A 27,549-nucleotide genomic window follows, 5' to 3' on the forward strand; every position below is an offset into this window, starting at 1 on the left:
CCCCTCCCCCGGCCGGGCGCGCCTGCGCGGCGGCCCCGCTGCCATCCGGGTCCCTCGGTGCGGTGCAGCGGGTCGGTAGGCGGGAAATGGCGACTGAGCGCTGAGCGCCGAGCGCCCGGAGCGCGGAGCCGCCGCCGCCGCCAGCACCCTCCGCCCGCCCGGCCGCCCGCAGCGCGGCCCCGCGGCGCCGCTCCCCGGCCCCCGCTCCCTCAGGTGAGTGACGCGGCGGAGCCGCGCGGGTCCCAGCCCGGGATCAGGTGGGGGCGCGGGGTGGCCGCTCCGAGTGACCGGCGGGATGTCCCCTCGGGGCCTGCCCGCCGCGGGCCCGCCGCCCGCGGACACACCGCGTCCGCCCCGCTCGGGCCCCGCGGCCGCCGCGGAGCCCCGGGCGAGCCCCGGCCGCAGCCCTGGCGGGCCGGCCCTGCCGCGGGGAGCGGCGGAGCGGTGTCACCCCGCCTGACACCCCCCGCCCGCCCCTCCAGGCCGAGGCCTGCGGCGGGTCCGCCCGGCCGGCCCGTCCCGCGCCCCGGGGCCGGGCCGGGGCCGCAGCGCTGCGGGCGCATCGCGGGCCGTGCCCGAGCGGGTCCCGCGCAGGACGCGCCTGTTGCTGCCGCTGTTGTCGCCGCCGGGGCGGCAGCGCCGGACGCGCCTGTCACCGGCCCCGGGGCAGCGGGACGGGCACGGCCGGGGCGGCTGCCGGGCTCCGCGCTGCCCGGCCACGGCTCCCGGCGCGGGCTCCGGGGATGTCAGCGCGGCGGGGACCCCGAGTTCGCCGCTGTCAGCGGTGGGGGCGGCGGCACCGTGCGGGACCCCGCCGGCCAGGGCCGCTATTGGCATTCCCGGTCCCTGCTGGGAACGCGGCGGAAGGAATTAGCGTGCTGCATACCACATTGATTATCTGCTCGCTCGGTGTTACTGGAGAGCACTGTACAAGCCTGTTGCTCAATTTTATGGTACTTAAGAGCGCTCGAGAGGACAGGTCTGGCTGTGTCTGTGTGGCTGTTTGGGTGAGCTCAAGCCTAGGTCTGTCCGGGGTACCTCGTTCTTTGTGGCGACAGTTGTGATGCTTTCTCTGCTCCCAAGCCTGTTGTCTCTGGGAGGGATTTTCCATCGCATTCCAGGTGCTTACGGTGCACTTTCAAAAGTAATTTCGAGTTGGTCGTTATTGTCTTTGCCTTTCTTGATACGCTTCCACTGTTAGAGGAGTCCGTGAAGAGGATCTCTAAGTATAACTATTACTCTGTTGCCTTGGGCAAGTGACAACCTCTTTTGCCGTTTCTCCATGAGTAAAATGGGGATAATAATACCTTGGAGAGTTGTTACAAGAAGTAGTTAATGTTTGTAGAGGACTTAAAAGACCTAAGTGTTATTAATTAAGCCCCATGACACATTAAGGTAAGAGTTAGCGAGCCAGGTTTGCACATGGATGAACTGAGGCAGGAAGAGATTGTGATTTAGCCAGAGTAACGTCCTGGATCTGTGACAATAGCAGAAAACAAGTTGTAACTACTTCATGCTGTAGGCACAAGGGAGCCGTTCTGGATAACAGATAAGATTCCAAGATTACTTGCCCCTCCCTCACCAATTTCAGGCTTTTCCCCTTTAGGAGGTTCTGCCCGTGTGACTTCCAGTTGACTGGATAGCTCTAAGGACACTTATGGCTTGCCCACTTGAAAGTGTTTCAGCAGTTTTCATAACGAGATATATGTTCTAGGATGCAAGCCAAATCCCGACTTAAATTCCATGAAACATTCTCGTCTTTTCCCCTGAAAACATCGTGTGGAACTTAGTTTTGATCCTGTTCCAGTCAGTGCAGTGTGCACTAAAGCTGACATTCCTGTTTCATCAAAGTTCTTTATTAGAGAAGAATTCCCCTGTCAGTCTGCCCTGGAGATTGGATGGGACAGTTGGATCGTTTTTCTAAGGATGTAAACATTCCACGTCTGCTGGGGCCGTACGTGCGTTTCATAATTGAAAGGTGATTTTCCATCCCCAGCCTTGCACGACGAGTGCTGGTCACTCCCTTCCAGGGTGGTGGTTCCCCAGCACAAGGATGCGACACTGGCAGAGGCTCAGTAGCAAAAAGCAGTTTAAAAACCAGAAAAAGTTGTCTGAATTCAAAAGGAAGCTGAGTCTTCGCCTTCCCAAGTTTTTCCACACTGCAGTGGCTTTTCTGTGATCTCTTGTAATGCCATGAGGTTGACACCAACAGAAATCATGTCTTCAGGAGACTTTAGGAATCACATATGCTCTTTTGACAGATTTCTGAGCACATGTTTCATTCCTGTGCAAGAAACTTTTCTGCAGCTGTAAGTGGAAGAATAACTTGGAGCACTTGCACATCTTTGTAAAAGCCATTCTGAAAGTCAGGCTGAGCTGTTCTGGCAAGAGCTTTAGAGAAAAGTTCGAGCAGGGGGATGGCACAAGAGAAACTCCAGAGTTCCCTTCCCACCTCAGCCATTCTGGGAGTCAGTAAAAGCAGGATGCATGAAGTAGGACTGGAATTTGACAGAAATTTAACATTCCTGTGTATTCCTAGATATAGGTGTGCTCTGAGAGGAGCTTGAGACTTCTTGCCCTTTTGGGACAGTACCTTGGGGTTCCAGAGCATCATCGTGATCATTTCAGGATCTCAGCTGAATATGGAACCACATAACCCCAAAACTGCCTTTTCCTGGTTATGTGTGTGCAGCTGTGCCCTGTCCAAACCCTGTACAAGTTCAGCCTGCTCTCCCTAGGGAAGCAGTTCTGATGTCTGATGGGTTTTAGACTTTGGTAATGGCAGTGCAGGACCACTAAGATTATCCCAGATTTAACAGCTGCCCCCTGGCACACACTCCCTCTGTGACTGCATCCTTGTTCCGTAATTCCTCGGGAGTATTCCTCTCCACAAGTGCCTTTCTCATTCATCACTGAGAGTAGATGGGATGTGATGATTCTTATTCCTCTGAGCCCAGAAAGTAAAGGACCAACTCTGAATGAAATCCCTTTGTTTGCTGGCCCCTGAATCACCGTCACCATCTCTTGTACGTTTTAAATAGGAGGTTGGTTTTTGTCTGTTGTGTAGGAGAAGTTCCTGGGGTGCTGCTTCCAGCTCTGGGGTTCCCAGCCCAGGATGGACCTGTTGGGCTGAGTCCAGAGGGGAGCACCAAGGGGGATGGAGCAGCTCTGCTGTGGGGGAAGCCTGGCAGAGCTGGGGTTGTTCAGCCCGGAGAAGAGAAGCATCAAGGTGATCTCATTGTGGCCTTCCAGGACCTGAAGGAGCCAACGGGAAAGATGGAGAGAGACCCTTTATCAAGGGTGTGGAGGGACAGGAGACAGGGAATGGCTTCCCAGCAGAGGGCAGGGATAGGTGGGACATTGGGAAGGAATTCCTGGCTGGGAGGGTGGGCAGCCCTGGCACAGGTGCCCAGAGCAGCTGGGGCTGCCCCTGGATCCATGAAGTGTCGAAGGCCAGGCTGGACACTGGGGCTTGGAACAATCTGGCATAGTGGGAGGTGTCCCTGCCCTGGCAGGGGCTGGAACAGGATCAGCTTTAAGGTCCCTCCCAACCCAAACCATTCTACAGTTCTGTGGTTTGATGTTTGTACATCCCAATCTTCAGAAAATGCAAATTTGCACCACAACTGCAGAGCTGATTAATCAAATACTGATGGGTTGTGATTTTCTGGGGGCAGAGCGTTCAAATGGAATCATTGCTGGGATCCTGGGAGGGAAGAACAGGCTCTCAGCAGCTGGTTTAAGAGGAGCAGGATGTGGCAGTGCCAGCCCTCCCGAGAGCTCTGTCCCGGGGGAGTTTCCCTGGAGTGCCACCGGAGCTGCAGTGAGGTGCAGCTCTTCCGATTGCTTCAGAGAAACTCACGTTCACCCAGGTGCTTGAAAGCCTATCTAACATGTTGTTTACATGTTGAGATGCCTAGATGGCCATTATTTAGTGTTTTAGAAAAATAAATATTTGACATTCACAGATGAAGACATTTTCAATAGCACTTGAAAAATTAAGTGGGAAATCATCCACATCTAAAGCAATCAACTCAGGGGTTGGGTTGGAGCTTCCCAGTTGGCAGTCCTAACTTTTTCTAAATAGATTACTTCCCAATCAGATCAGTTTCAGTAATTACTTTGATTAAGGTACTCTTAACTTCTTAAATGATAAGTTCTCTCATCATGTCCTGTGATCCAAGGAAAACCCTTATCAGGACAATCTGCTGTAAGAAAACAGGGAGTGGAGCATCAGCCTGCAGTGCACTTCCACCTCTGCCAGCACTGCTCCATGTGGCATCTGAGGAGATCCAGCCTCTGCTGCCTCAGTTTCCCTATCTGATGGGTCAGTGTTTGTGGTAGTGCCAGGGGAAGGAGGAGTGCAGCTGCTGCTGGATGGGATTAACTCAGCAGAGCATTGATCTCTGTCCTATCGGGACAGTCAAAACACAGCTCCCCATGGGGGAAGTTTTCAGAGTCCAGCCCCATCAGCCAGATTTCTGTGCATCCTGCTGAAAATAACCCTAAAGCAAACATTTAGGAAGTGCCTGTGCTGCGTTAGATCCAACAAGGATTCATTGCCCATCAAGTGATGCTTCTGCTGGAGTTACCTAGAAAAGAGATGATGGAAATAGAAGTTATCCCTGACAGTCCTAACCTGTCTGAATTCAGAATTCCCTTTTGGTGCCTGGGGAGGCTAGTTAGGATGCATGAAACACCTCTAGTTCTGTGCTCATAGTATTTAGTGTAGCAGTATAATTTTAAGTATAGTGCTGTCATGAAAATAAGTTTAACTAACAGGAGCTGTTAACTCCACAGCATCTGGAAAATAAGCTGTGGATACTTACTTTAAGGAGCACAATTACAAAAAATACATCCTACTAGTCATTGCCAATATTCCAAGTGTAAGTGGGAGAAAAGAATCTAGGAGTCTAAAGCATTTGGATTAGAACTTACCTGTAAATTAATTACCTTATATGTATAAACAAGAGTGTTGTTAGCAGCAGAATAGGGCCAGGGAGGTGATGTTGCAGGGCACATTAACATCCTCAAAGCCTCATGGGGACGGGAGGGATCCTGTCCTTATTTAGGCTGTGTTTGAGAATAGCCAATTTAAGTTAATAAAGTAACAGGAACTCTGATCAAATCGTAGCAGTTGTTCTGAGCAGTTTGGCCTGTGCTGCACCAATTCAGTCTAAATCATAACACAGTTTACCCTAGGCCATTCTAACCCGTGATTGCTTTGGTTTAGGCTGTACTTGAGGAGGTGCTAATTAGAGGAAGGGAGGGAGCTCAGTGTAAGGCTGAGGCTGTACCCCAGGGGTACAGCAGCACCTCTGAGTGGCGAGCCCCATGCAGGGTGCTGTGCCTGCCCCTGCCCTCCTGGGGAGCAGCAGCATCCCCCCTTCCCTTTTCCAACACTGCTGCAGGCCTGGGAGAGCTGTGGGTTAGACCCAGCCTAGCACAGGTCTCCTTAGTCTAGGCAGAGGCCAGGGCTGCTCTGCTCAGCACAGAGGGGAGCAGTGCTGGAGCCAGGTCTGACACAGCTCTGAGCTGCTTTCCCTGGGCTGGGATTTGGCTTCACCTGCTGTAGTTCCCTCCAGGCTTGCCCTTCTCTGCTTTCCATCCAGTCACTGCTGTGCTGGGAGACTGCCCTGCTCCAGGAAGGAGAGCTCACCTGGCTCCAGGTGACAGCTGGGGGCTGTCCTTTGTCCTTGCTTCATCCTCCAGTGCCCCTTCCAGAGGATGTAACCCACCTGAGACCTTCTCTGTGCTCCCCATCCTGGGAGCTTCTCTCGTTTTCCCCTCCCCGGGGAGCTCGTTTGGGTGCAGGAGGATTCTTGTCATCTGGAGCAATGCTCCGGGCTGGGGATGCCTGGTACCCAATTCCAGTCCATCACCTGGGAGAGAGGGAAATCTGCAGCTGAGGCCTGAGCTCCTGCTCCTGCCACTGTGGGCTGGACGTGCCCCAGGCTCTGGGAGCAGCTGGGAAATGATGGACAGTGGTCAGGAGTTCAGAAAGGAAAAGAGAATAAGGGACAGCTCCTTATTCACTCTATGGACAACATTCTGTGTTGGGGCTTGCCAAAGCAAGTGTGAACTGAAGGTTTAGGGTTTGCTTTCAGAGCGGGGAAACTCTATACAAAAAGTAAAGGAAGTGTTTAATAAATAGCAGGAATATTTACAAGAATGTTCAAGGTACTTGCAGGCATTGTGAAGGTGGGATTTAAAATCAGTGTATTTGATTGAATTACCTACTTCAGTTTGTCTGACACCTTGAGCTGGTGTCAAGACCAAGCAGCTGTAGTTAAATCAGTTTAAATACAATTGGCAAAGCTTGTTTATTTTGCTTATCAGGCCAGAAATTATAAAGATTACAGGAGAAAATAAAGTTAGTGTGATTTTGATGTTTTTATGTTCTTAAAAATAAGGATTTGGAAGAAACTTTGGAGGACTTCATTATAGCTAAAATAATATTCCTAAACAACTGTAATTACTGGGTTTGGAGTCCTTCACTTTTGTGCTGCTCAAGGACTGGGAAGCTCATTGGTACTTTTAAGAGAAAGGTCTTTGGGAGCTCAGTTGGAAACATGAGTTGCAGAGTTTCAGGTTCAGGTGAAGAGGTGTCAGGCTTGGTTTTTAGGTGTAATTACTCTGTTGGACTTATTTAAAGATAATTCTCCTTTGATAGTAGATTGGTTTGTTATATACCTGAAAAGGTTTGATAATGTTCCATCTCAAAGATTAATAGTTAATGTAGAAATGTCCTAAGTCAATTAACATAATAGGGTTCCCAACCATGAAATAGTTGAAGATTAGAAAGTAAACATTTGTCATTGGTGGTATGTGCTTTCCAGATGAGCAAGTCGTTTGGAGAGTGTTTGTGTGCTGTGTCTGAGCTGGCTGGATTTGTGTTCCCTGCTGCCTGGGGCTGTGACTGGGACTGTGGAGCTGCTCCTGTGCTGTTCTGGCAGTTCCAGAGGCTCACTGCCCACAGATGGCTCGTGCTGCTCAGGACCACAGGGGTAAAGGCTTGTTTGTTCCTGTGCTGGTTTGTTTTTGGTTGTGCACTCAAGTGCTCTGTGCTGATAAATCCCCGCTGCCCACCGTGCTGGTAAATCCCTTGGGAGAGCAGGCAGGGACAAACCGGGGTGAAAAGGCTGTAAAAGAGGGTTCAAAGCCCCCAGTTGGCATCCACAGGATAGCACTGAAATATATAATATAAAAATCTGCATTTTCTATGGGTCAGAATGAGGCTTTTCCATGTGCTGCTCAGCTCTGCTCCTTCCCTGTGGCTGCACAGACAAACCCCTGCTCCTGCACTGAGCTCTGCAATAGATGCTTGCTCAAGCTCAGGTGGCTGGGCTTTGCTCATCCTCTGTGTTCCAAGAGAATTAAAAAACCACTAATTTCTGTTTTATAACACACGTGATACCAAAAGGATGAAGCAAGGAATTTCTCCCTACTTTAATGTGCCAGTTTTTAAATATTCCAGAGGTGGGCTAGGTGAGGAAGCGAGGTGGAATGTGCCTGGATAAGGGGTAAGGACTTCAATTTGTTATTTAACTCAGATCTCCTCAGTAGCTGGAAAAATTCCCCAAATTCTAATGTAGCTGCTTTGTAATGTGATGAAGTAACCACTGTCAAGAGTTGTGTTGTTTTGGAGGGTGGCTCGGTGCTTTCCTCATCACAGGAGCTCCTGGTGGAGAGGCCAGGCTCACTCCTCGCTCTGGGGAAACAAATCCAGCAGCCCAGGAAGCTCCCAGGCGATCCCAGCACTTCTTGCTCTCGCTGATTCCTCTGCTTGAGGAGCCCTCAACCCAGGTTTTGAGGCTGTGTGGAGGTCAGGGGGCTCCCCAGGCAGAGTTCCTGCTGCAGCCCCCTCTCCCCAGCTCAGAGTGCCTCGGACAGAAACGTCCCAGAGCAAGGCACGAGCCAAGCAGCATCTCCTGGCCCAGCAGAGCGATCCCCGGCTGTTGGCAGAGCCACATCCACCACAAAGTTATTTCAGCACATGCTGCACATTTCAAAGTGACAGAGATGCATTAGACCAACCTGCAGGTGATGATCTTGTGAAAGAAATAAGAGAAATTCAGGGTGAAATGAATTGTCACACTGCAGTGTGAGTGCAGGGCAGTTTAACCCTACAAAATTTCTATTGTCTATTCTATTTCTATTTCTATTGGTAGCTTGTGCTTATTAATACTTTGTATTATTGGAATATTGAGCAGAAACTGCCTATAACTTTCCATTGAGTAGGCAACAAGGCTTGTTGGTTTTGGTTTTTTTTCTTGTGGATTTTTCACCCAAAATAAAACGGGGGAAAAAAGAGAATGAAAATAAAATGTGTAAAACAGCCTTGTGATGGAATCAGATGGGTCTCTGAAATTCACTTCAGGCAAGTTTTTGAGACTGGATAAGTTTCAAGTCCATCATGTCTCAATATTATGTTTTAAGGGTAAAAACTTAATATCACTCACAAATGAGTAAAGATGTTAAACCTTTAGAACTTATTTTCATGTTTTAACTCCGGTACATGCACAAATTAATCTGAGATTTGCAATTTTGTAAGAATTAACAGGATGGGCTGTGAAAGAGTCAGGATTAATTCAGCATGTATTCATAAGGGAAAATGATTCATTTAAACTTTTTCTGGACACTGAGTAATACAAATCCTAACTGTGCTGGACTTTTCCCCATTTTTAGCAAATGATTTTTTATTTTGAATCAGGGAAGCCAGGTGTGAGGAGAGCGTGAAGGCAGCCCCGTGCAGAGGGGAGAGCGGAGCTTCTCCTCTTGGGGAGGGTTCTGAAGGGATACAGTGCACCAGGAAAGTGTTCACAATGAGAATCATATTATCACTGAAAGAGTCTTTATCCTGCAATAAAAATAGTCTGCTATTTTTAAGGCCAAAGGAGCAGCCAGAAGCCTTATCTATCCCTTTAAAAGATAGACAAGGTCCTGTGGGATGCACAACTGTGCCAGTGATCCCCCGGGAGGATTCGGGTGAAGAGCAGCAGGATTAGGGTTTCTGCTGAAGTTAAGCAAAAGGCAGCTCTGTTGCTGTGCAGACCTTGCAGAAATTCCTGGATTCTCCTCACAAACACAGGAGTTACTCCATGGCTTCCACACTCCAACACAGACTTACTTGGGTTTATTAATCCTCTTGTTTCTGGATTGTTGGTTTTTGATTGGAAAGGTAACTAATATGGGTGAGCTGAAGAACAGGTAACTCCTCAGGATTGTTTTCTAGTCAGACAACATCCCACAAGATCTGCTCAGGCAGTGTTTGCAACCTGGCTGTGCCACGGGCTGGGACAGAGGGACTTGGCTTCCATAAATAGGCTGAATGGATTAAATGTCCAGAGAGCCTGAGGACAGCTGCTCCCTCCCAGAATCCCAACAGGAGCAGTGCTGCTTCTGTGGAATCTGTTCCTGCTCCTCCCAAACTCCAGCTCTGCAGACTTTCCTTTCCCAGGCTCTCAGGAGCCCCACGGGATCTGAAGGTGGCTGGTGTGAAGTTGTCACCTTGGCAGTCCCCAGGCTGTGAACAGGTTCTGATTTCTGCAGCAGGTTTGGGCTCCTGCTCTCAGCTTTGCTGTCCCGTGGCTGCCCCAGCTCCCCAAGCTTCCCCCTTGCTTAGTGTGACACAAACTGGAAAGCCTGAATTAATTACCAGTGTGTACCCTCAGTGCAAAGAGAAAAATATCTTGGCTGGGAGGGAATAAACTTTCAGTTCCAAATGCATTTGGTGTAATCAAAACAAAGCCTCACTAGCAAAGCAACGGCAAAACAGAAATATGATGGCTGGAGCAGAAAAATAAAGGAACAAAAGATCTGTTTTGTAAAAAGATCTTGTGAAAAGCTGCCGTTCTTCTTTGGGAAAATCCTTCTAAGGATGTGTTTGCTTTAGGGGAGATACTGAAACCTGGGGAGAGCAGAAGTGAGCACAGGGTAGATGTCCTGAGGGATCAGGGTTTGAACAGGGCGACTGAAGAGCCAGGATTTCAAGCAGGATTTTATCTCAGATGGAAATGATTTAGTGCCCTGGAAGGTGGGGAGGAGCAGAAAACTGGCTTTCAGTGAAACAGGGGGAATTTAGAGGTGCCTTTGACAGTTGTAATTCTTTACTGTTGTTTTGGTGGAACTTGTGGTTGCTTTATACATTTATCCAGATTTCATAACCCAGGACCAACATCTGAATAGTACATGTTGGTGATTTGCTATTTCAATAAATAAGTGCCTTTTTATTCTGCTTTCACCTACCCCAGACTGGCTTCACTTCCAGACTGCTTTGAGTCAGGGTCTCCTGGTTTATTGCTGTCTCAGTTCTGCAGTGGCAGAAAAACACACCTAAAGACTGGAGAAGAGTGACAAGTAGTGCAGTACCTTAGAAAATGAAATACATCTGCTGGAGTGACATGAAATGGCTGTAATTTTCTGCAGAAGGAGAGTAAGTTAGTTAAAAAAGGCCAAGAGTCGTTGAAGGGGAAGAGTCTCAACATCCTGAGCTGGCAAAGAGTGTTTCCTTGGGGTGTGAGCAGTGCTTTGGGGCTGGGCTGGGTGAAGGCTTTACCTCACCCTGTGTTGGGGGGGACCCACGGGGCTGTGTCCTGCCTGCGAGTCCCTCCCGTGTGGCTGGGGCTGTGTGACACCAGCACAGGCTGTGTGACACCAGCACAGGCTGTGTGACACCAGCACAGGCTGTGTGACACCAGCACAGGCTGTGTGACACCAGCACGGGGTGTGTGACACCAGCACAGGGTGTGTGACACTAGCACAGTCTGTGTGACACCAGCACAGGGTGTGTGACACCAGCACAGGCTGTGTGACACCAGCACAGTCTGTGTGACACCAGCACAGGGTGTGTGACACCAGCACAGGCTGTGTGACACCAGCACAGGCTGTGTGACACCAGCACAGGCTGTGTGTGACACCAGCACGGGCTGTGTGACACCAGCACAGGGTGTGTGACACCAGCACAGGCTGTGTGACACCAGCACAGGCTGTGTGACACCAGCACAGGCTGTGTGACACCAGCACGGGGTGTGTGACATTAGCACGGGGTGTGTGACACCAGCACGGGCTGTGTGACACCAGCACGGGGTGTGTGTGACACCAGCACGGGGTGTGTGACACCAGCACAGGCTGTGTGACACCAGCACAGGCTGTGTGACACCAGCACGGGGTGTGTGACATTAGCACGGGGTGTGTGACACCAGCACAGGCTGTGTGACACCAGCACGGGCTGTGTGACACCAGCACAGGGTGTGTGACACCAGCACAGGCTGTGTGACACCAGCACAGGGTGTGTGACACCAGCACAGGCTGTGTGACACCAGCACAGGCTGTGTGACACCAGCACAGGCTGTGTGACACCAGCACGGGGTGTGTGACACCAGCACAGGCTGTGTGACACCAGCACGGGCTGTGTGACACCAGCACGGGCTGTGTGACACCAGCACGGGCTGTGTGACACCAGCACAGGCTGTGTGACACCAGCATGGGGTGTGTGACACCAGCACGGGGTGTGTGACACCAGCACAGGGTGTGTGACACCAATCACAAGTTCATTGTGACACCAGCACATGTCTGTGTGACACCAGCACGGGGTGTGTGACACCAGCACGGGGTGTGTGACACCAGCACGGGGTGTGTGACACCAGCACAGGCTGTGTGACACCAGCACGGGGTGTGTGACACCAGCACGGGCTGTGTGACACCAGCACAGGCTGTGTGACACCAGCATGGGGTGTGTGACACCAGTACGGGGTGTGTGACACCAGCACAGGGTGTGTGACACCAATCACAAGTTCATTGTGACACCAGCACGGGGTGTGTGACACCAGCACGGGGTGTGTGACACCAGCACGGGGTGTGTGACACCAGCACGGGGTGTGTGACACCAGCACAGGCTGTGTGACACCAGCACGGGGTGTGTGACACCAGCACGGGCTGTGTGACACCAGCACAGGCTGTGTGACACCAGCATGGGGTGTGTGACACCAGTACGGGGTGTGTGACACCAGCACAGGGTGTGTGACACCAATCACAAGTTCATTGTGACACCAGCACATGTCTGTGTGACACCAGCACAGGGTGTGTGACACCAGCACAGGGTGTGTGACAGCAGCACGGGGTGTGTGTGACACCAGCACAGGGTGTGTGACACCAGCACGGGGTGTGTGTGACACCAGCACAGGGTGTGTGACACCAGCACAGGGTGTGTGACACCAGCATGGGGTGTGTGTGACACCAGCACAGGGTGTGTGACACCAGCACAGGGTGTGTGACACCAGCCCGGGCTCTGTGTGACACCAGCCCGGGCTCTGTGTGACACCAGCCCGGGCTCTGTGTGACACCAGCCCGGGTTCAGTGTGACACCAGCCCGGGTTCAGTGTGACACCAGCCCAGGCTGTGTGACACCAGCCCGGGTTCAGTGTGACACCAGCCCGGGCTCTGTGTGACACCAGCCCGGGCTCTGTGTGACACCAGCCCGGGCTCTGTGTGACACCAGCCCGGGCTCTGTGTGACACCAGCCCGGGTTCAGTGTGACACCAGCCCGGGTTCAGTGTGACACCAGCCCGGGTTCTGTGTGACACCAGCCCGGGTTCAGTGTGACACCAGCCCGGGTTCAGTGTGACACCAGCCCGGGCTCTGTGTGACACCAGCCCGGGCTCTGTGTGACACCAGCCCGGGTTCAGTGTCCCCTGAGAACATCCCGAGCACGGTGTGAGTGGCTTCCAGCCGGCTCTGGGAACACATCTCGTCCTGGGGATGTTTCCCCAGCCTGAGCTCTGGGTCCCATGCCAGCTGTGACACTGCTGTCCCCTGTGCTGTGGCTGGGTGTGAAACTGAACAGAATATCTGCTCCTGGTTCCTGTGCTGTGGCTCTGTCCCCTGGTGCAGCAGGGGCTGAAGGAACCACACTCATCCTCTCTGCAGGGACGTTGTGCCACTGGGGACAGTGACCCTGCCCCTCCATTCCAAACCCCTCCGGTGTCACCTCTGCTACACCTGGGGACAGCTCTCGGCTCTGGGCACTCCCCACCTCTGATCACACCGTGCCTTGATGCTCTCGCTCCAAATTGAAGAAATGTTAAACAATAATTTACTCTCTTGGCTTTGTGTAAAAAATGTTTCAAGAAAAGCCCCAGCTCAGTACAAGAAGGTTTCCACCTCCTGTGTTGCTGTCACCAAAGTCACAGTCTGGACATGTTCCAGCAGTGTGAATCCTCTGGAGCTCCTGTGGTGTGGAGCTTTGGGATAGATTGATTTCTGTGCTGGCAGTTCTGTGCTATTCCTGAGTGCCAAACTGAATGGAGAAACTGTTCAACACTATAGTTTTGAACCTTTTTGTCACTTACCTCTTCCTATTGTTCTTCACCATTGTTCTTTTAACCATCTTCAACCTTTTCCTGTATCAGAAAGCCCTAAAGCTGTAATTAGATGTGCCTCACCTAATTTTCTTTTTAATACTTTGGGGGCAAGTAGAGAAAACAGCAGTGTCATATGTGGTGGGAAATAAACCATTCCTAAGTGCAGATTCCATGGAGGTGTGCTCTCACTTTGAAATATGAGTCATTCACAGGAATTTCTTTCCTGTAACTACAGTGTACCTGTGCCATGGAATAACAACAGTATTGTCATGCTAGGGAGCCTGACACTTGGTGTGTGTGAACTCAGGAAAATGGAATTTATTGCAGCCATAGCTCCTTCAGCTGCTGCTTTTTAACAGCTCTTGCATTTTATTTTCCTGTCCCACAAATTATTGATTGGGTATTCCTTTTAGTCCTTCTTTGCCATGTAATTCTCTCTTGAGGAACAAGGTTTTTCCTTCTTCCCCCCCACTCTTTCTGGGTTTATTGTAAGTGTAGAAGTAATTGAAGAGAGAAGGGTTTTGGGAGTTGATTTCTCAGAGCAAAACTCTCTGGCACTGGAGGTGGCAGTGGCAGCCTGGGCTCAGTCCCTGGTGACCTGGATGTGCTGTCAGGGATGGCACGTGCTGGGGAAATCAAATCCTGCAGCTCTGAGCAAGGAAATGCTCCAACGTGTTTAGACTTGATTATTTTCACTGTGTCAAGTTTTGTAGCCTGATTCAGGAAAGAATCACAACTACAATTCGATAAAAACTCCCCTGCCAACTGGATCCAGTGCTAGGAAAGCAAACTCCTGTCTCTGAGAGGATTGTAGGTACCTGTTGCTAAGTCCATTAAAGGTATTTATAACCCCAGGCTTGATACCCAGGGTGTGCAGTGAGCCAAAGGAGCCCCTGGCAGTGCTGAACAGAGGAGCTGAGCGTTTCCCTGCTGGGTAAATATGTGCTCACCATTGACAAATGTTAAATTGGTTTATCTTTGGTCTGACTGATATTTGTTTCAGTTCTGGAAAAATCAGGCAACTTACACTATAGCAAATTTGAAGTAATATTTTCATTCCCCCACTGGAATTTCACTTGTGTCAGGGGTCGGGCTGTGCTCCCAGGGAACAGGGACAGGAGGAGAGGGAACAGCCTCAGGCTGGGCCAGGGGAGGCTCAGGATGGATATTAAGGAAAATTTCTTTACTGGGAGTTCTCCAGCTGGTGGTGGGGTCCCCATCCCTGGAGGATGTGGCACTTGGGGACGTGGTCAGTGTGGCCTGGCAGTGCTGGGGAGGGCTGGTCTCGGTGCTGCCCGTGGTCTCCTCCGAGCTGAGCTGCTCCATGACATCACTGGTGGCTCCTGGAGGTCACAGAGCACGGCTGGGCCAGCCTGTTCCGTGTGCCACATCCTCAGCCTGGCCCCCCACACACGCTGTCACCTCGCTGCCTGCCAGAGCCCTGAGCTCCACCAGTGTGAGTGCCCCGGGACTCCCTGCTGCCATCCTGTCACCCTGACAGTGTCCTGTCACCCTCACACTGTGTCCTGTCACCCTCACACTGTGTCCTGTCACCCTCACACTGTGTCCTGTCACCCCTGCTGCCATCCTGTCACCCTGACAGTGTCCTGTCACCCTCACACTGTGTCCTGTCACCCCTGCTGCCATCCTGTCACCCTGACAGAATTGCTGAGGGAGCTGGGAAGGGGCTGGAGAATCCCTGAGGGAGCTGGGAAGGGGCTGGAGAATCCCTGAGGGAGCTGGGAAGGGGCTCAGCCTGGAGCAAAGGAGGCTCAGGGGGAATTTCTGGCTCTGCACAATCCCTGCCAGGAGGGGACAGCCGGGGGGGTCTGGGATCTGCTGCCAGGGACAGGGACAGGAGCAGAGGGAACGGCCTCAGGCTGGGCCAGGGGAGGCTCAGGGTGGATATTGGGAATATTTCATCATGGAAAGGGCTGTCCAGCTGTGGCCCAGCTGCCCAGGGCAGCGCTGGGGAGCAATAACAGCCCTGGGGATGTGGCTCCTGGGGATGTGGGTGCCTTGCAGTGCTGGGGCAGCTGAACTGAACTGCCTCCTGTTGCTGCATTGACCACTGGGGGAAATGCTGAGCACGGACCTGTGGAAAATGAATATCCCATGTAGTAATTCTGTGTAACATCATGTTTCACCCTTGGCAATAGCCAGGGAGAACTTTCCCTGCTGAGCCTGACAGCAGCAGTGTCAGTGCTCGGGTCATTCCTCGTTAGCTGCAGCACCTTTGTGTGAGACTGAGATTTACCTGGGAACAAACACGGCTGTGGAACGGGTTTTGGACTGGCTTTCAAAAATATTATCAGTATTTCCCTGTCTGTGACTCATCCCAGTGCCACCTTTGCCTTCTCCTAAACAACATACCTGTTGTGACATTACTTACATGGTGAATGTTGCAGATTGTTTATTCTGTCTCTGCAGCAATGGGATCCACACTAAATGGACTCCAGAAAGGCAGGTACTGATTCCTGTAGTGATAACCATACGATTTTTCTTTTAAAACCTGTTTTTTGTCATAATTCCAGCTAGGAAAGGAAAATTACTTTCTTTCCAGTATTTCTGTGCGTTACACCTCAGGTGGACTTCTTGCTACTTCATTTTTCTGCTCCTGATCCATCATAAGAATGATTTTAAGCATGAGGAGTCCCCTTCAAAGCAGCCCAGCTCCAGGCAGCTGCAGAGGGCACGTCCCCAGCCCAGAGAGCAGTGACACTGAGGCTGGGGTGTGACAGTACCAGCAGCCCACTTGGAGGCTGGAGATAAATGGGATGCATTCCCTGGAATGGCCTCTCACTCTGCTTTAATAAACACTGCCCTTGAGTGTGCCAAGGTCTGGTGTGGTTCCCAAAGCCCGCTGAACTGAAGCTCAGGTTGGGTTCCTTTGCAGAGCTGCTCTGTGCTCACCCTCTCTGAGTGCACAAGCTCACGGTTCCTGCTGCAAGCACTTGGCAGGAATTTAGATTTATTCCTCATCTCAAGTGTAATGTGGAGACTTGCAATGAAGTATTTTGAGGAGCAGAGAGAGGAAAGAACTTCCTGGGTCACAGAGTCCAGTGATTTGGGGGTGCAGACAGCAGGCACCCCACAATCAATCCTTTATCGAGGCTGTTGACAGCCTCCTGGCTGACAAGGTGTGATTGTTCACACCCTGGACTCCATGACCTGAGCAGGTTGGTTGTGTCCCGAGTGGAGGGTTGTGCCAGGCTCAGGGATGTGGATCCATGGATCCATGGCCAGAGTCCCTGTGTCTGTGCCTCTGGCAGCGGGCTGCTCTGCCTGAGGAAGCTGCTCCGTGTGTCGGCAGCACCACCAGCCTTGTGTAATTCTTCAGACTCAGGAGCTGAACATGTTTCCTCAATGGAGGATTCCTGGTTTGTCCCTTACAGCTTTCCATGTGGTACCCATGAAGATGAGGCTGAGGACACGGAAAGCTTCCCAGCAGTCCAACCAGCTCCACACGCAGCGGGCGCTGCGGGCCAAGCGGAAACACTCGGAGGTGGAGGAGCCCTTACCTGGCGGCGGGGGAAAACCACCCAAAAATGAGACAGGCCTCTTGTCCTCCATCAAAAAGTTCATTAAAGGAAGCACGCCCAAGGTACGCCGGCTGCAGGCCCCTACTTTGCTTTCAAGTGGGTCATGATCGCTTCCAGTTTGATTGAAAAGCAGTTCTGTTGAGAATTAATTGTGTGGTGGGAGCAAAACGTAAAGAGGTGGAAGGCAACGAGAGCCTGTGAGCTGTGTCAGGTAAAGCAGACTCTGAAACCTTCAGGAGTCAATTAACAGGCTGACAAATCACAGGCTTTATTACCTGGTGTTTCTTTGTGAAAATGCCAAATAAATTCAGCGCATTCTTCATTTCTATTTTAAGGATTCCTTGAATCCAGACTCAAGGAATTACCAGTGCTAACAACTTAGAAAAGCCAGTCTGTAAGCATTAATTTCTTGACTATTTCTGGCAATTTTATTCAAAATTGTTTAGGAGTCATTTAATCAATGAAGGTCAAACCTCACAAATCCAAGTGCCATGGAATTGATGCAGCTGCTCAGGGATTCCTGTGGCTGAAAAATACACACACACACACACACATATATATATATATATATATATATTATATATATATATATATAAATATGCATAAATATATATAAATATATATACATATATATGTGTATATATATATTCACATACATATATATAAATATATGTATAAATATATATATATACATACATACATATATATGTGTGTGTATATATATATACATACATATATGTAAACTTTGGTAGGCTGAATGTAACCTTGCAATTATTTCAAAAACTGGCTTTTTTTCTCTAGATGGAGGCCAGTTAAAAACCCCACATCATCCATCCCAGCCCTCAGACACTGCCATTATGTAACTGCAGATTGGAAAGAAGAGTATCCAAGAAGTCATAACTAATTTACAATGTATTCCAGATCAGCTACATAAAAATCTGATAAAATTTCAACACTTTACCGACTTGTCATAGGTGTTTTGGGGGAAGAGGGTAAGAAACCTGTCATAAATGTGAGCCATGCACAGAAGATGTGCAAAACTGTTTGGCTCTGTCTCATTCTCATGAGTGCTGCAGTCACTTATTTCCAGGTAAGGAGAATCCTTGGATTTTTCACTGCTGAGTTTTGCCCTGTGCTGTTTTGGATTGTCACATTGGATATTGTTGGGCAGTTCACCTCCTGTGCATTTAACAGGCAGAGAAATCAAGGTAATTTTAGTAGCTTTGTCTCTGCATTTCCCAGCCTCTGCAGCACTGGAATATTTATAGATTGGCTAAAAAGACAAGTTTTCTACTCCAGCAGCTCTGTGTGCAGTTTTCATTCCCCATACCTTAGGTTAAACTCATGTGAAATCCCAGCTGGCCAGACACTTGTTGCACATTCTGCATCTGAAGTGGAGCAGTAAAGGGACCTTTGGTGAACTTGCTCCTGGAGATAACATTCTCTGGTCTGTTCCATGGAGAAAGAGGCACTGCTCAGTACGTTCCTTTTTTCCCTCTTTTCTCTTTTAAGGAAGAAAGAGAAAATCCCACCAAGAGGAGTCGGATTGAGCGGGATATCGATAACAACTTGATCACCTCCACGCCCCAGACGGGAGAGAAGCCCAACAAACAGCTGTCGCGAGTGCGGCGGAAAAGTCAGATGAATGGAGGTTGGCAAATGCTCACACTGTGCCCAGCAGGGCAGGGAGAGTTCCCTGATCTCCCAGCTCTGCCCTCATCCAGGCTCATCTGCACTGGGGGAGCTTCCTGGGCTTCTGGCAGGGAAAAACAGGATTTCCAGGGGTGGGAGCAACACTTCCATCACCCCCAGACACATCCACGGTTGGGACCAGCAGCAGCTGCTTTGGAACTAATTTAACTTTTTTTTTTTAAATTTTAATTATTATTCTAAAAGTCCCATAATAATTTGATTCACCTCTTCTCCCATTTTCTCACAAATAAAAGGGAAACCTTTTAGACCTCCCAACTCTTGAGGTTTGTGGAAGTAAGCAGGTGTCCTTAGATGCTGAAAGCACTTGTCAAACACATTCTGTCAGAGTTGTGAGGCGGGGATTTGGGTTGTGGGATGTACATACCTGTCCTAACATTCAGAGATCACCCTTGTTACGTGTCAGGTGTGTAACCTGGATATTCATGTAATTCTGCATGATATTATTAATTATTACCAGTGATAAGAGCTGTCAGTTCTTTCCCTTCCGAGCTGTTTGTGCCTGTGTGTGTGAAGAGGAGCACACGCTGCGCTCTGCAGCAGCTGGAGGCTCAGCCAGGCAGTTCTGACCCTTTCTCCTGCCTCCCTCTAGTGGAGTCCTGGCACTGGCAGCTCCGGGGCTGCCTCCCACCAAATCCCTGCCAGGATTCACACCTCTGCTCTTTGTGAGAGCAGGGGCTGCTGCCTCCTGCGGGTGCTGAGAATGCACATTTTGGGCTTTTGCTGGTAGAAAGTTGCTGGTTCTCGTGGCCCCAGCTGAGCCACGAACAAGAGTGCACCCCTAGAGTGCAAATGCTGACCATAAAGGAACAGAGGCAACTGAAGCCCAGCTGGCTGGTGTTCAAACTTGTATTTTTCCTTTTCCAGAAGCTGGAAGTTATGAGATGACGAACCAACACGTAAAGCAAAATGGGAAGTTGGAAGATAACCCTACCACAGGCAGCCCCCCACGAACAACGTTACTGGGAACCATATTTTCTCCTGTTTTCAATTTTTTTTCACCAGCAAATAAAAATGGTGAGTATTATTCAAAAAGCCAATAGTCTTAAGTGATAGATAGTGAAGGTGATAGATTTTTGTATGAAATAGCTGCTTTGAGTGACAGTACACTTTTTATTCTGGTTTACAAACCGAGTTACTGCTGCCAGGCAAAAAAGCTCCTCAATTCTTGGGTGGCTTGATGGATAATGAAAGAAATTTAAAAGCATTCAAACATTTCTTTCACAGGGTGTGTTTAGTGGTGCACCTTTCAGTAAACAAAATAAGGAGAAGGAAGAAATCCCAAGGGGTTGCATTCCTTGTCCCAAGCATGTTTTAAAGTCATTGTCATGGTCTTTGGTTTGGTTCTTGTTTTTGTGGCACGAATCAGTGCAGATCTCTTGAATTCTGTGATGCTTTGTGTGTGAGTGAGCCTGACAGCAGGGAGCTCGGCCCAGGGGTAAGGAGTGTTTGCAAATGTCCCCCAGGAACATCGGGCTCCGACTCTCCGGGCCAGGCTGTGGAAGCTGAGGAGATCGTGAAGCAGCTGGACATGGAGCAGGTGGACGAGATCACCACGAGCACGGCCACCTCCACCAACGGCGCCGCCTTCCCCGGGCAGGCCCTGCAGCTCCGGGCTGTCAACAACGGCCTGGGCGACAGCGAGGAGCCGGGGGACCGCGACCTGCCCCCGCTCACGGGTAAGGGACAGGGCCAGGGGTGTGCCACGGGGCAGGGATGGGGCTCTGGGCACTCCTGTGCCACCTCCCCTTGGCTGAGGGACAGGGACAGTGCCATGGGGCACTCCTGTGCCCCCTCCCCTTGGCTGAGGGACAGTGCCATGGGGCAGGGACAGTGCCATGGGGCACTCCTGTGCCACCTCCCCTTGGCTAAGGGACAGGGCCAGGGGTGTGCCACGGGGCAGGGACGGGGCTCTGGGCACTCCTGTGCCACCTCCCCTTGGCTAAGGGACAGGGCCAGGGGTGTGCCACGGGGCAGGGATGGGGCTCTGGGCACTCCTGTGCCACCTCCCCTTGGCTGAGGGACAGTGCCATGGGGCAGGGACAGTGCCATGGGGCACTCCTGTGCCCCCTCCCCTTGGCTAAGGGACAGGGACAATGCTCCCAGAGGGTCCAGCACCTCGGCAGGGACTCCTGTGCCACCTCCCCTTGGGGTGTGCAAACAGTATTAATTCTGATTTTTACGGACACATCTGGTTTATGCACCAAAGACAGTTTTGGCAGGGTTTGTCTATTCTTGGTGTAACTCAGCTGGCCTCTTGACACTTCTTCCCATGGAAGCAGAGATTCCAGAGGAAAGGAATTATTATTAACACTGAACTTGCACACTCTGGACTTGCTGATCTCCAGTGAGGAATTGGCTGCATTTTGATGTCTTGCATTAGAACCACATGGTAACTGAGAATGTGAGACTCACACAGGTCCTACATTAATTTTCCATCATTTCTTCAGAAGACAGCATCTTTATTTTTTTGACAAAAACTGTAGCCATAAAATTCAGCTTTCTGTGTGCATGGGCAGCATCAAATCCTTGGCTAAGCCCTCCCCAGACCCTGCTCTGGAGGTGAGCAGCTTTTCAGGAGGGGGTGAATGTGACCCCTGAGCAGAGGGGCTGCTCTGGCTGCAGGAGCCCCTGGCAGGGCAGGTGGGGCTGGAGGGACACTTTGTTCTCCTCCCTCGTGTCTCAAGTGCAAATTGTCACTTTAAAGAACTGCACTAATAAGACCAGCTCTCGTGGTTTTTTGTTTTATTTTTTGTTTTGGTCATTTTGGTTGAATTTCAGCACCAGTATCTCCAGACAGTGGCTACTCATCAGCTCATGCAGAAGCCACCTATGAAGAGGACTGGGAAGTCTTTGATCCGTAAGTGCCAGTGTTTCTACTGGAAATAGTAAATTAACTGTTTGGGGTATTGAATTAAGATACTTCTATTTAAATTAGATCATTTTCATGTTACGATAAAAGCTCTTACAAAAAAATTATGTGTCTGCTCATGTGAGGTTTATTTCAATTTAAAACACTTCTTGTGCCTTAAATATTTCAAATATTGAGTTGCAACATTGCACATTGAACAGTGCAGTTCAATAATGTACATTTTTACAGCACAATCTGTGTTCTTTTCAGATACTATTTCATCAAACATGTCCCCCCACTAACAGAAGAGCAGCTGAACAGGAAGCCAGCTCTCCCACTGAAAACCAGAAGCACACCAGAGTTCTCATTAGTTCTAGACTTGGTAAATATCTTTGTAAACACAAACCAAAGCAGGGGGATGGAGCATTTCCCTTATTTTCTTCGTTGTGGAAATCAGTTGTGCTTGCTTTAAACAAAGACTGTTGAATGTTGCATAATTTTAGTTAAAAATAGTTGAAAAAGAATTAACTGTGGTAGGAATAGAATGTGAGCTGCATTTGTTAAATACTTGCATCCTGCTTAAAAAAAGAAAAAGCATTTCAGTTTTAACATCTCAAACAGTGATCTGTCCCCATAAAGTTTCCCTAAATCCAGAGTGGGAAAAATGAGGTGGAATAAAGAGGAGAATTCAGTTATGAATGTCTTTCAGCAAGATGGATGAAAAATTAAACTTTGACTTTTTTTAGAACATTCTTAAAGGGCACAAATCTAATTTTTGAAAATAATCCTATGAAATGTATTTGTCTTGGTGGTGATTGTTTTGAAAGTTGTTTCAGGCCCTGTTAATGGTGGTGTGATTTTTTGAGCAGCATCAGTTGGGCCTGTGATCGTAGGAATGGGTTCATTATTCACACTGAAAGATAGAGGCTGGAACTGAATGAGACAAGAGCCTACAAAATAAAATATCTCCTTATGACTACACCCCCAGCACACAGTTTTAGTGACAATTTAAAAAAAAAAAAAATTACAAGAATAATGAAATGTTTAATTCATCCTAAGAATTTTCTTCAATCTTGACAGCACTTGCACAAAAGTACATCTTCCATTCTAAATAAACCTGCTTTAAAATAAACATAAAATGCAGAAACTACTTCTATTTTCCACATTGTTTTTTCACACTCTTTATGTAACTTTTTCTCTAGGATGAAACATTAGTGCACTGTAGTCTAAATGAATTAGAAGATGCTGCACTCACTTTTCCAGTTCTTTTTCAAGATGTCATTTACCAGGTAAATAGAAAAACAGAAACCTTTTTCTTCTGCTTTGTGGGAATCCTTGCTGTGTGTGGTTGTTCCCAGCTCGTTTGAAGAGAGAGGAGCAGCAGCCTGGCATTTTACACCTGTCTGGTGGTAAACTGCAGGTGTCAGATCTGGCAGGAAATTTTGTGTTCACTTAAAATGTTCCACTTTGCATCTCCTCCCTGCAGGCCCAAATCCTTTACTGGAGTCAGAGAGGCAGAGCCCTCCTGGCTGGGGCCTCCTGGGGCTCCACAGCTTCTCACAGGGAATGCTTTCTCTTATGGAAATAGAGAAACAGCTGAAGCCTTTTCCTGAATCACTTCTGACACCCCCAGGCTCAGGCACTTGGTGGTGGTTTTTGAGAAGAGGATTTAGTTCTTGTGTCTGGGGCTGGAGCTGTGAGAGCCGAGTCAGGGTGTTCAGGCCAAGCATCCAGTTCCATTTTCCATTTAGAGATTGCCCAACTTCTGTGTTTTACTAAATTGTTTTCTAATTCCATCCTGTTTGCCAGTAAATGTGTTAAGGCTGATGCTGCTGTGCACCTGCTCCCCTCTGAGCTGCTGGAATTCTGGTGTCTCTGGGGTTTCTGGTGCTCATTTTGAGCTGCTGTGCTGGAATTCTGGTGTCTCTGGGGTTTCTGGTGCTCATTTTACCTGCTGTGCTGGAATTCTGGTGTGTCTGGGGTTTCTGGTGCTCATTTTACCTGCTGTGCTGGAATTCTGGTGTCTCTGGGGTTTCTGGTGCTCATTTTACCTGCTGTGCTGGAATTCTGGTGTCTCTGGGGTTTCTGGTGCTCATTTTACCTGCTGTGCTGGAATTCTGGTGTGTCTGGGGTTTCTGGTGCTCACTTTGAGCTGCTGTGCTGGAATTCTGGTGTGTCTGGGGTTTCTGGTGCTCATTTTGAGCTGCTGTGCACCGTGAGGGCCGTGGTGGGGTGGCTGGAGGGCTGGGAGTGTTGCTGAAGCCCCTCTCTGCTGCAGGTGTACGTGCGGCTAAGGCCGTTCTTCCGAGAGTTCCTGGAGCGGATGTCTCAGATTTATGAGGTAAAACTGTCAGACACCACCTTCAAATTCCCTGTTGGAAATTCTGCCTGCTTGTACCTCCAGTGGTGACTTTTTCCCCTCCAATCCCCAGATCATTCTGTTCACTGCTTCTAAGAAGGTGTATGCAGACAAGTTGTTGAACATCCTGGACCCCAAGAAGCAGCTGGTCAGGTAAAGCAGAGCAGTGTGGTGAGCAGTGGGGTGGGATGTGCTCCTCCCTGCAGAGCCTCCCTGGCTCATCCCTGGGGCTTTGCCTGGGCCAAGAGAGGGACAACAATGGACTGAAGTGATGGAGTTGGTGCCTTGTGATAAAATAACCCCAGGCCAAAAGCTGTCCCTGTTCAGTCTCTGGCTCATGGGAAGCGACTCTTGGGCATCAAAAATGGGCTTTGGAATACACACTGCAAATAAAGGAAATGAAATGAGTACCTGATTACTTTTAAACTGTTCAAACTTGAGTTATTTATTATAAATTCTGATTTGTGTAGCTTTTACAATCAGCATGCTTTTGATTTTCATTCAATCTCAAAGTCATTTGTCTGTTGGTTTTGTATTAGAGCTGGTTTGGATTTTCATTTCTCAGTGCTGAGCTTTGCTGGGAAATGCTTGGCTCTCCCAGTTCCTTAAGGCAGAAGGAAATTCTAGGGCTGAGATCCTGTCCCTGTCACCTGGCAGGGGGACTGTACCTGTCAGTGCTGACCCAGAGTGATCCCTGCTGTGCGGGGTGTCCCAGGCCAGGGAAGCCGTCCCCGGTGGTGGCAGAGCAGGTGACACCCCGAGGATGGTGCCCAGGGGGACAGAGTGGGGGGCTCTGGTGTCAAAGCCTCCTCCAGACACGTGTGCCAGCGCTCAGGACTGGCTGCTGTGTGTTGGGACAGGCAGAGGCGGTGGCACAAGCAGCCAGGCAGGCTCTGGAAGCTGCAGAGCTGTCCCTGTGCTGCCTGGGGCTGCCGTGGGCCCAGCTCTGCCACCAGCCCCAGGTGCCTGTCAGGCCCCACACGTGTGACTCACGCTCTAAATATAAATGCAGCAGCTCATTTCCCTCCATGGCAACGTTGGGAGCTCAGCTCCTGCATGGAATTAGGCACACTGTGTACAGCTTCTGAGCACTCCATTTAAACATCCAGGCAGCCTGCAGTGGGGCTGGGCAGCCCCAAATCTGCCAGCTCCGTAATTCTGTGGATACACCGTGAAATGGGAGTTTTATTGCTGCTGCTTTCTCAGTCAGAGGCATTTTAGTCGATCCATCCATTTCTTCTGTCATAAATTACACGGGAGCAGGCTAATGGGAAGGGAAGGAGTTGATGGGATGTTTTGGCCCCGAGGCTTTTTTTTGAGATGTAATAAGGGAAACAGGTTAATTGGCAGCAGAGGTGTAACAGGAGAGGAAACATTTCTCGTGACACTTGGTGTCCTGGCACGAGGTGGCACAGGGAGGCCCTGTTCTGTCAGGGCTGGGATGGAATAAAGGGATAAAAAATCCCAATAAAAACCAGCCCTGTGCAGCACCTGGGGCTTGGCAGATCCTTGGGGTGTTCTGGGTCCCTTTGTCAGCCTGTCGGTGAAAGGGGTCAGGAAGAAGAGCCTGAACAAATACAAGCACCCACCCCAGAGCTGCAAAATCACCTGAATGGGGCATTTTACCAGTAAAAAGCTTTAAAGAGAACAGAGAAAGGGTGCAGTTCTCTAACAGGAGATCAGAAGAGAACAAACTGGATAATGCTTGGCAAAGCTCTGTGCCCCTGGTCTCACTGATGAGTGCTTTCCTTTAATGCCAGGCATCGACTCTTCCGTGAGCACTGTGTGTGTGTACAAGGGAACTACATCAAGGATTTAAACATCCTGGGCAGAGACCTCTCCAAAACCATCATCATCGACAATTCACCGCAAGCCTTTGCTTACCAGGTGAGGGGCTGGCCAGGAGCCACCTCAGGGGGGCAAAACTTCCCGAGGGGGACAGGGAACCCCACACTTGGATTTCACTTCTCACGGAAGTTTGGGGCTCTGTACTGAAGTTTGCAAACAGCACTGTGGGAAAAATACTCAGGGATCTGTAACTTGGAAACATTTTTCCCCCAAATGCTATTTTACAAGTCATATTTGTAGATAAATTACATATAAAGTGTGTGTTGATAATTTTTTAATTTTTTTTTTTTTCATATTTTAACTTCAGCTTTCCAATGGAATTCCTATAGAAAGCTGGTTCATGGATAAAAATGATAATGAGCTCCTAAAGTTGATTCCATTTCTGGAGAAACTCGTAGAGCTGGTAAGTGTTTGCTTTCTTGGCTTTTCCCGAAACTGTCAGCGAGTTCCTTTAATATTTTCACCTATTGTTAAGGGTTTCTGAGTCACTGAGGCTGGTGAAGATCCAGGGATGTGTTCACACAGCAAAAGGGCACTTGTCACTGCTGGCTGTGCTGTACAGGCAGGGCTGTGGGGTTGTGGCATCAGTCCTGAGGAAATGGGGAATCTCTGAGCGTTTTTCAGGTGCCCCAGTGCCGCTTGCTGGCTGTGCTGTGTGTCTTTGTCCCTAAAAGGCCAATAAATCACTCCTGAACTGCTGTGGATGCTATGGAGTTGTTTCTCTGAGTCTGGAATGGCAGAACTCGTGGCTTGTGTTTGTTCTGTTGAAAGAGGGGTGGTGCTGGAGGAGCCCTGCTGCAGTGGGCTTCTGGCTGTGGTAATTCTCCTAAACCTGCCCTTTCCCCCACAGAACGAAGACGTCCGGCCTCACATCAGAGACAGATTTCGCTTGCATGATTTGCTACCCCCCGATTAAAGCCTTTGCTCTCACTGCCGAGGGGAGGAAATGCAGGACCCTGTTGGACTAATACAAAACATTGCCATTACTGTTGAAATTTTGCATTTTTGTACCCCGTCTTGCTTTTCTTATCTTTGGTGCCCAACAGTGATCAAGGGTTACAGAAAGAGACTTTCTACACCTGAGGTTGCCGCCATCAGTACAATCCAGTACCCGCAGTAGGGAGGCTAGAACAGAAAAGTCTTTAGAACTAGTGCAACTCCAAGGAAATTTTTTATGTACAGGACATCTGCAGTTTATAAAGAAAATTCTGTTTCTGCCACCAGCAGTCTGACCTGTAGAAACACAGGATTTTATGATACAACAGAGATTGAAAACGGACTCGGATTTTCTCTCTGTTCGGTGCTCTAAGTGGGTTTGTAGCCACTTTTCTGTTACTTTTAAGATTCTCATTTCAACAGGAATGGCCAGTAAAAGTTGTTTTATTTTTCCTGTTAAGGTTTATAACCTTTTTACATTTTTGACCTGTATTAGATTAGAATTTCATTATGCATTCCTTTTAGTTGAGGCGCTTCATAGTTTTTCTGGAAATAGCCAAATTTTATTAGTTTTTTATTAAACAGTTGGCTGGCCGTTTCCCTGCTTTGTCTGCCTGCATCCTGTATATTTGTTTAAAAATATTCTCTAGTTTTAGCCCACGTAAGTTTCATTTAGAAAGAAAAAAGAAAAAGAAAAAAAAAAAAAAACCAACCCAACAAAAACCCCCCCCGCATTTATATATATATATTTTTTTTTTCTGTAATATTCTACTGTAGTCGAAACCTTTTCAAAAAAAAAAAATCAAGAGACTGGCTAGATAAGACGAAGATAAGAATTACTAATATTGGGAATATCCCAAGCCCTTGCGATGGCACGTCCTCTGGACACAGCACGGCTGGCAGTGGCACCACACGGACAAGGAATACCTCAGCCTCTGCTGT

The 27,549-nt window shown here is 49.3% G+C and overlaps 1 protein-coding gene and 1 long non-coding RNA gene across 4 annotated transcripts; one reads left to right on the plus strand and one right to left on the minus strand.

The window, feature by feature from the left end:
• CTDSPL2 (CTD small phosphatase like 2) lies at positions 1-26,666 on the plus strand. 3 transcript variants are annotated; one of them, XM_023933748.2, is made up of 14 exons: positions 14,737-14,817; positions 15,792-15,828; positions 16,757-16,965; positions 18,416-18,554; positions 19,481-19,630; positions 20,080-20,292; positions 21,395-21,473; positions 21,735-21,846; positions 22,667-22,753; positions 23,743-23,805; positions 23,897-23,976; positions 25,584-25,710; positions 25,979-26,074; positions 26,522-26,666. In XM_023933748.2, exons 2-14 carry the CDS (start codon positions 15,810-15,812, stop codon positions 26,585-26,587), a joined length of 1,440 nt encoding a protein of 479 aa, XP_023789516.1. In that variant the 5' UTR covers positions 14,737-14,817; positions 15,792-15,809; the 3' UTR covers positions 26,588-26,666. The 3 variants fall into 3 exon arrangements, with proteins under 3 accessions (XP_086705957.1, XP_023789515.1, XP_023789516.1); XM_086849831.1 differs by lacking the exons at positions 14,737-14,817; positions 15,792-15,828 and adding an exon at positions 1-213; XM_023933747.2 differs by lacking the exon at positions 15,792-15,828 and having other exon boundaries at positions 14,732-14,817.
• LOC147650636 (uncharacterized) lies at positions 1,839-10,643 on the minus strand. Its single transcript, XR_015276032.1, has 4 exons — positions 10,559-10,643; positions 10,249-10,335; positions 4,954-5,882; positions 1,839-4,592 (listed from the first exon to the last, which is right to left on the minus strand). It is a non-coding gene; the product is annotated as an uncharacterized LOC147650636 (long non-coding RNA).
• Positions 26,667-27,549: the final 883 nt, after the last annotated feature.

This window comes from Cyanistes caeruleus, chromosome 13 (assembly GCF_971803275.1).
Source record: "Cyanistes caeruleus chromosome 13, bCyaCae1.hap1.1, whole genome shotgun sequence".
Classification (NCBI taxonomy): Eukaryota; Metazoa; Chordata; class Aves; order Passeriformes; family Paridae; genus Cyanistes; species Cyanistes caeruleus.

Excerpts from the sequence above, each read along its gene's own strand:
- CTDSPL2 (XM_023933748.2), top strand. Across the intron at positions 19,631-20,079 it reads TTCACCAGCAAATAAAAATG|GAACATCGGGCTCCGACTCT; the intron begins GTGAGTATTATT and ends AATGTCCCCCAG. Across the intron at positions 21,474-21,734 it reads GACTGGGAAGTCTTTGATCC|ATACTATTTCATCAAACATG; the intron begins GTAAGTGCCAGT and ends TGTTCTTTTCAG.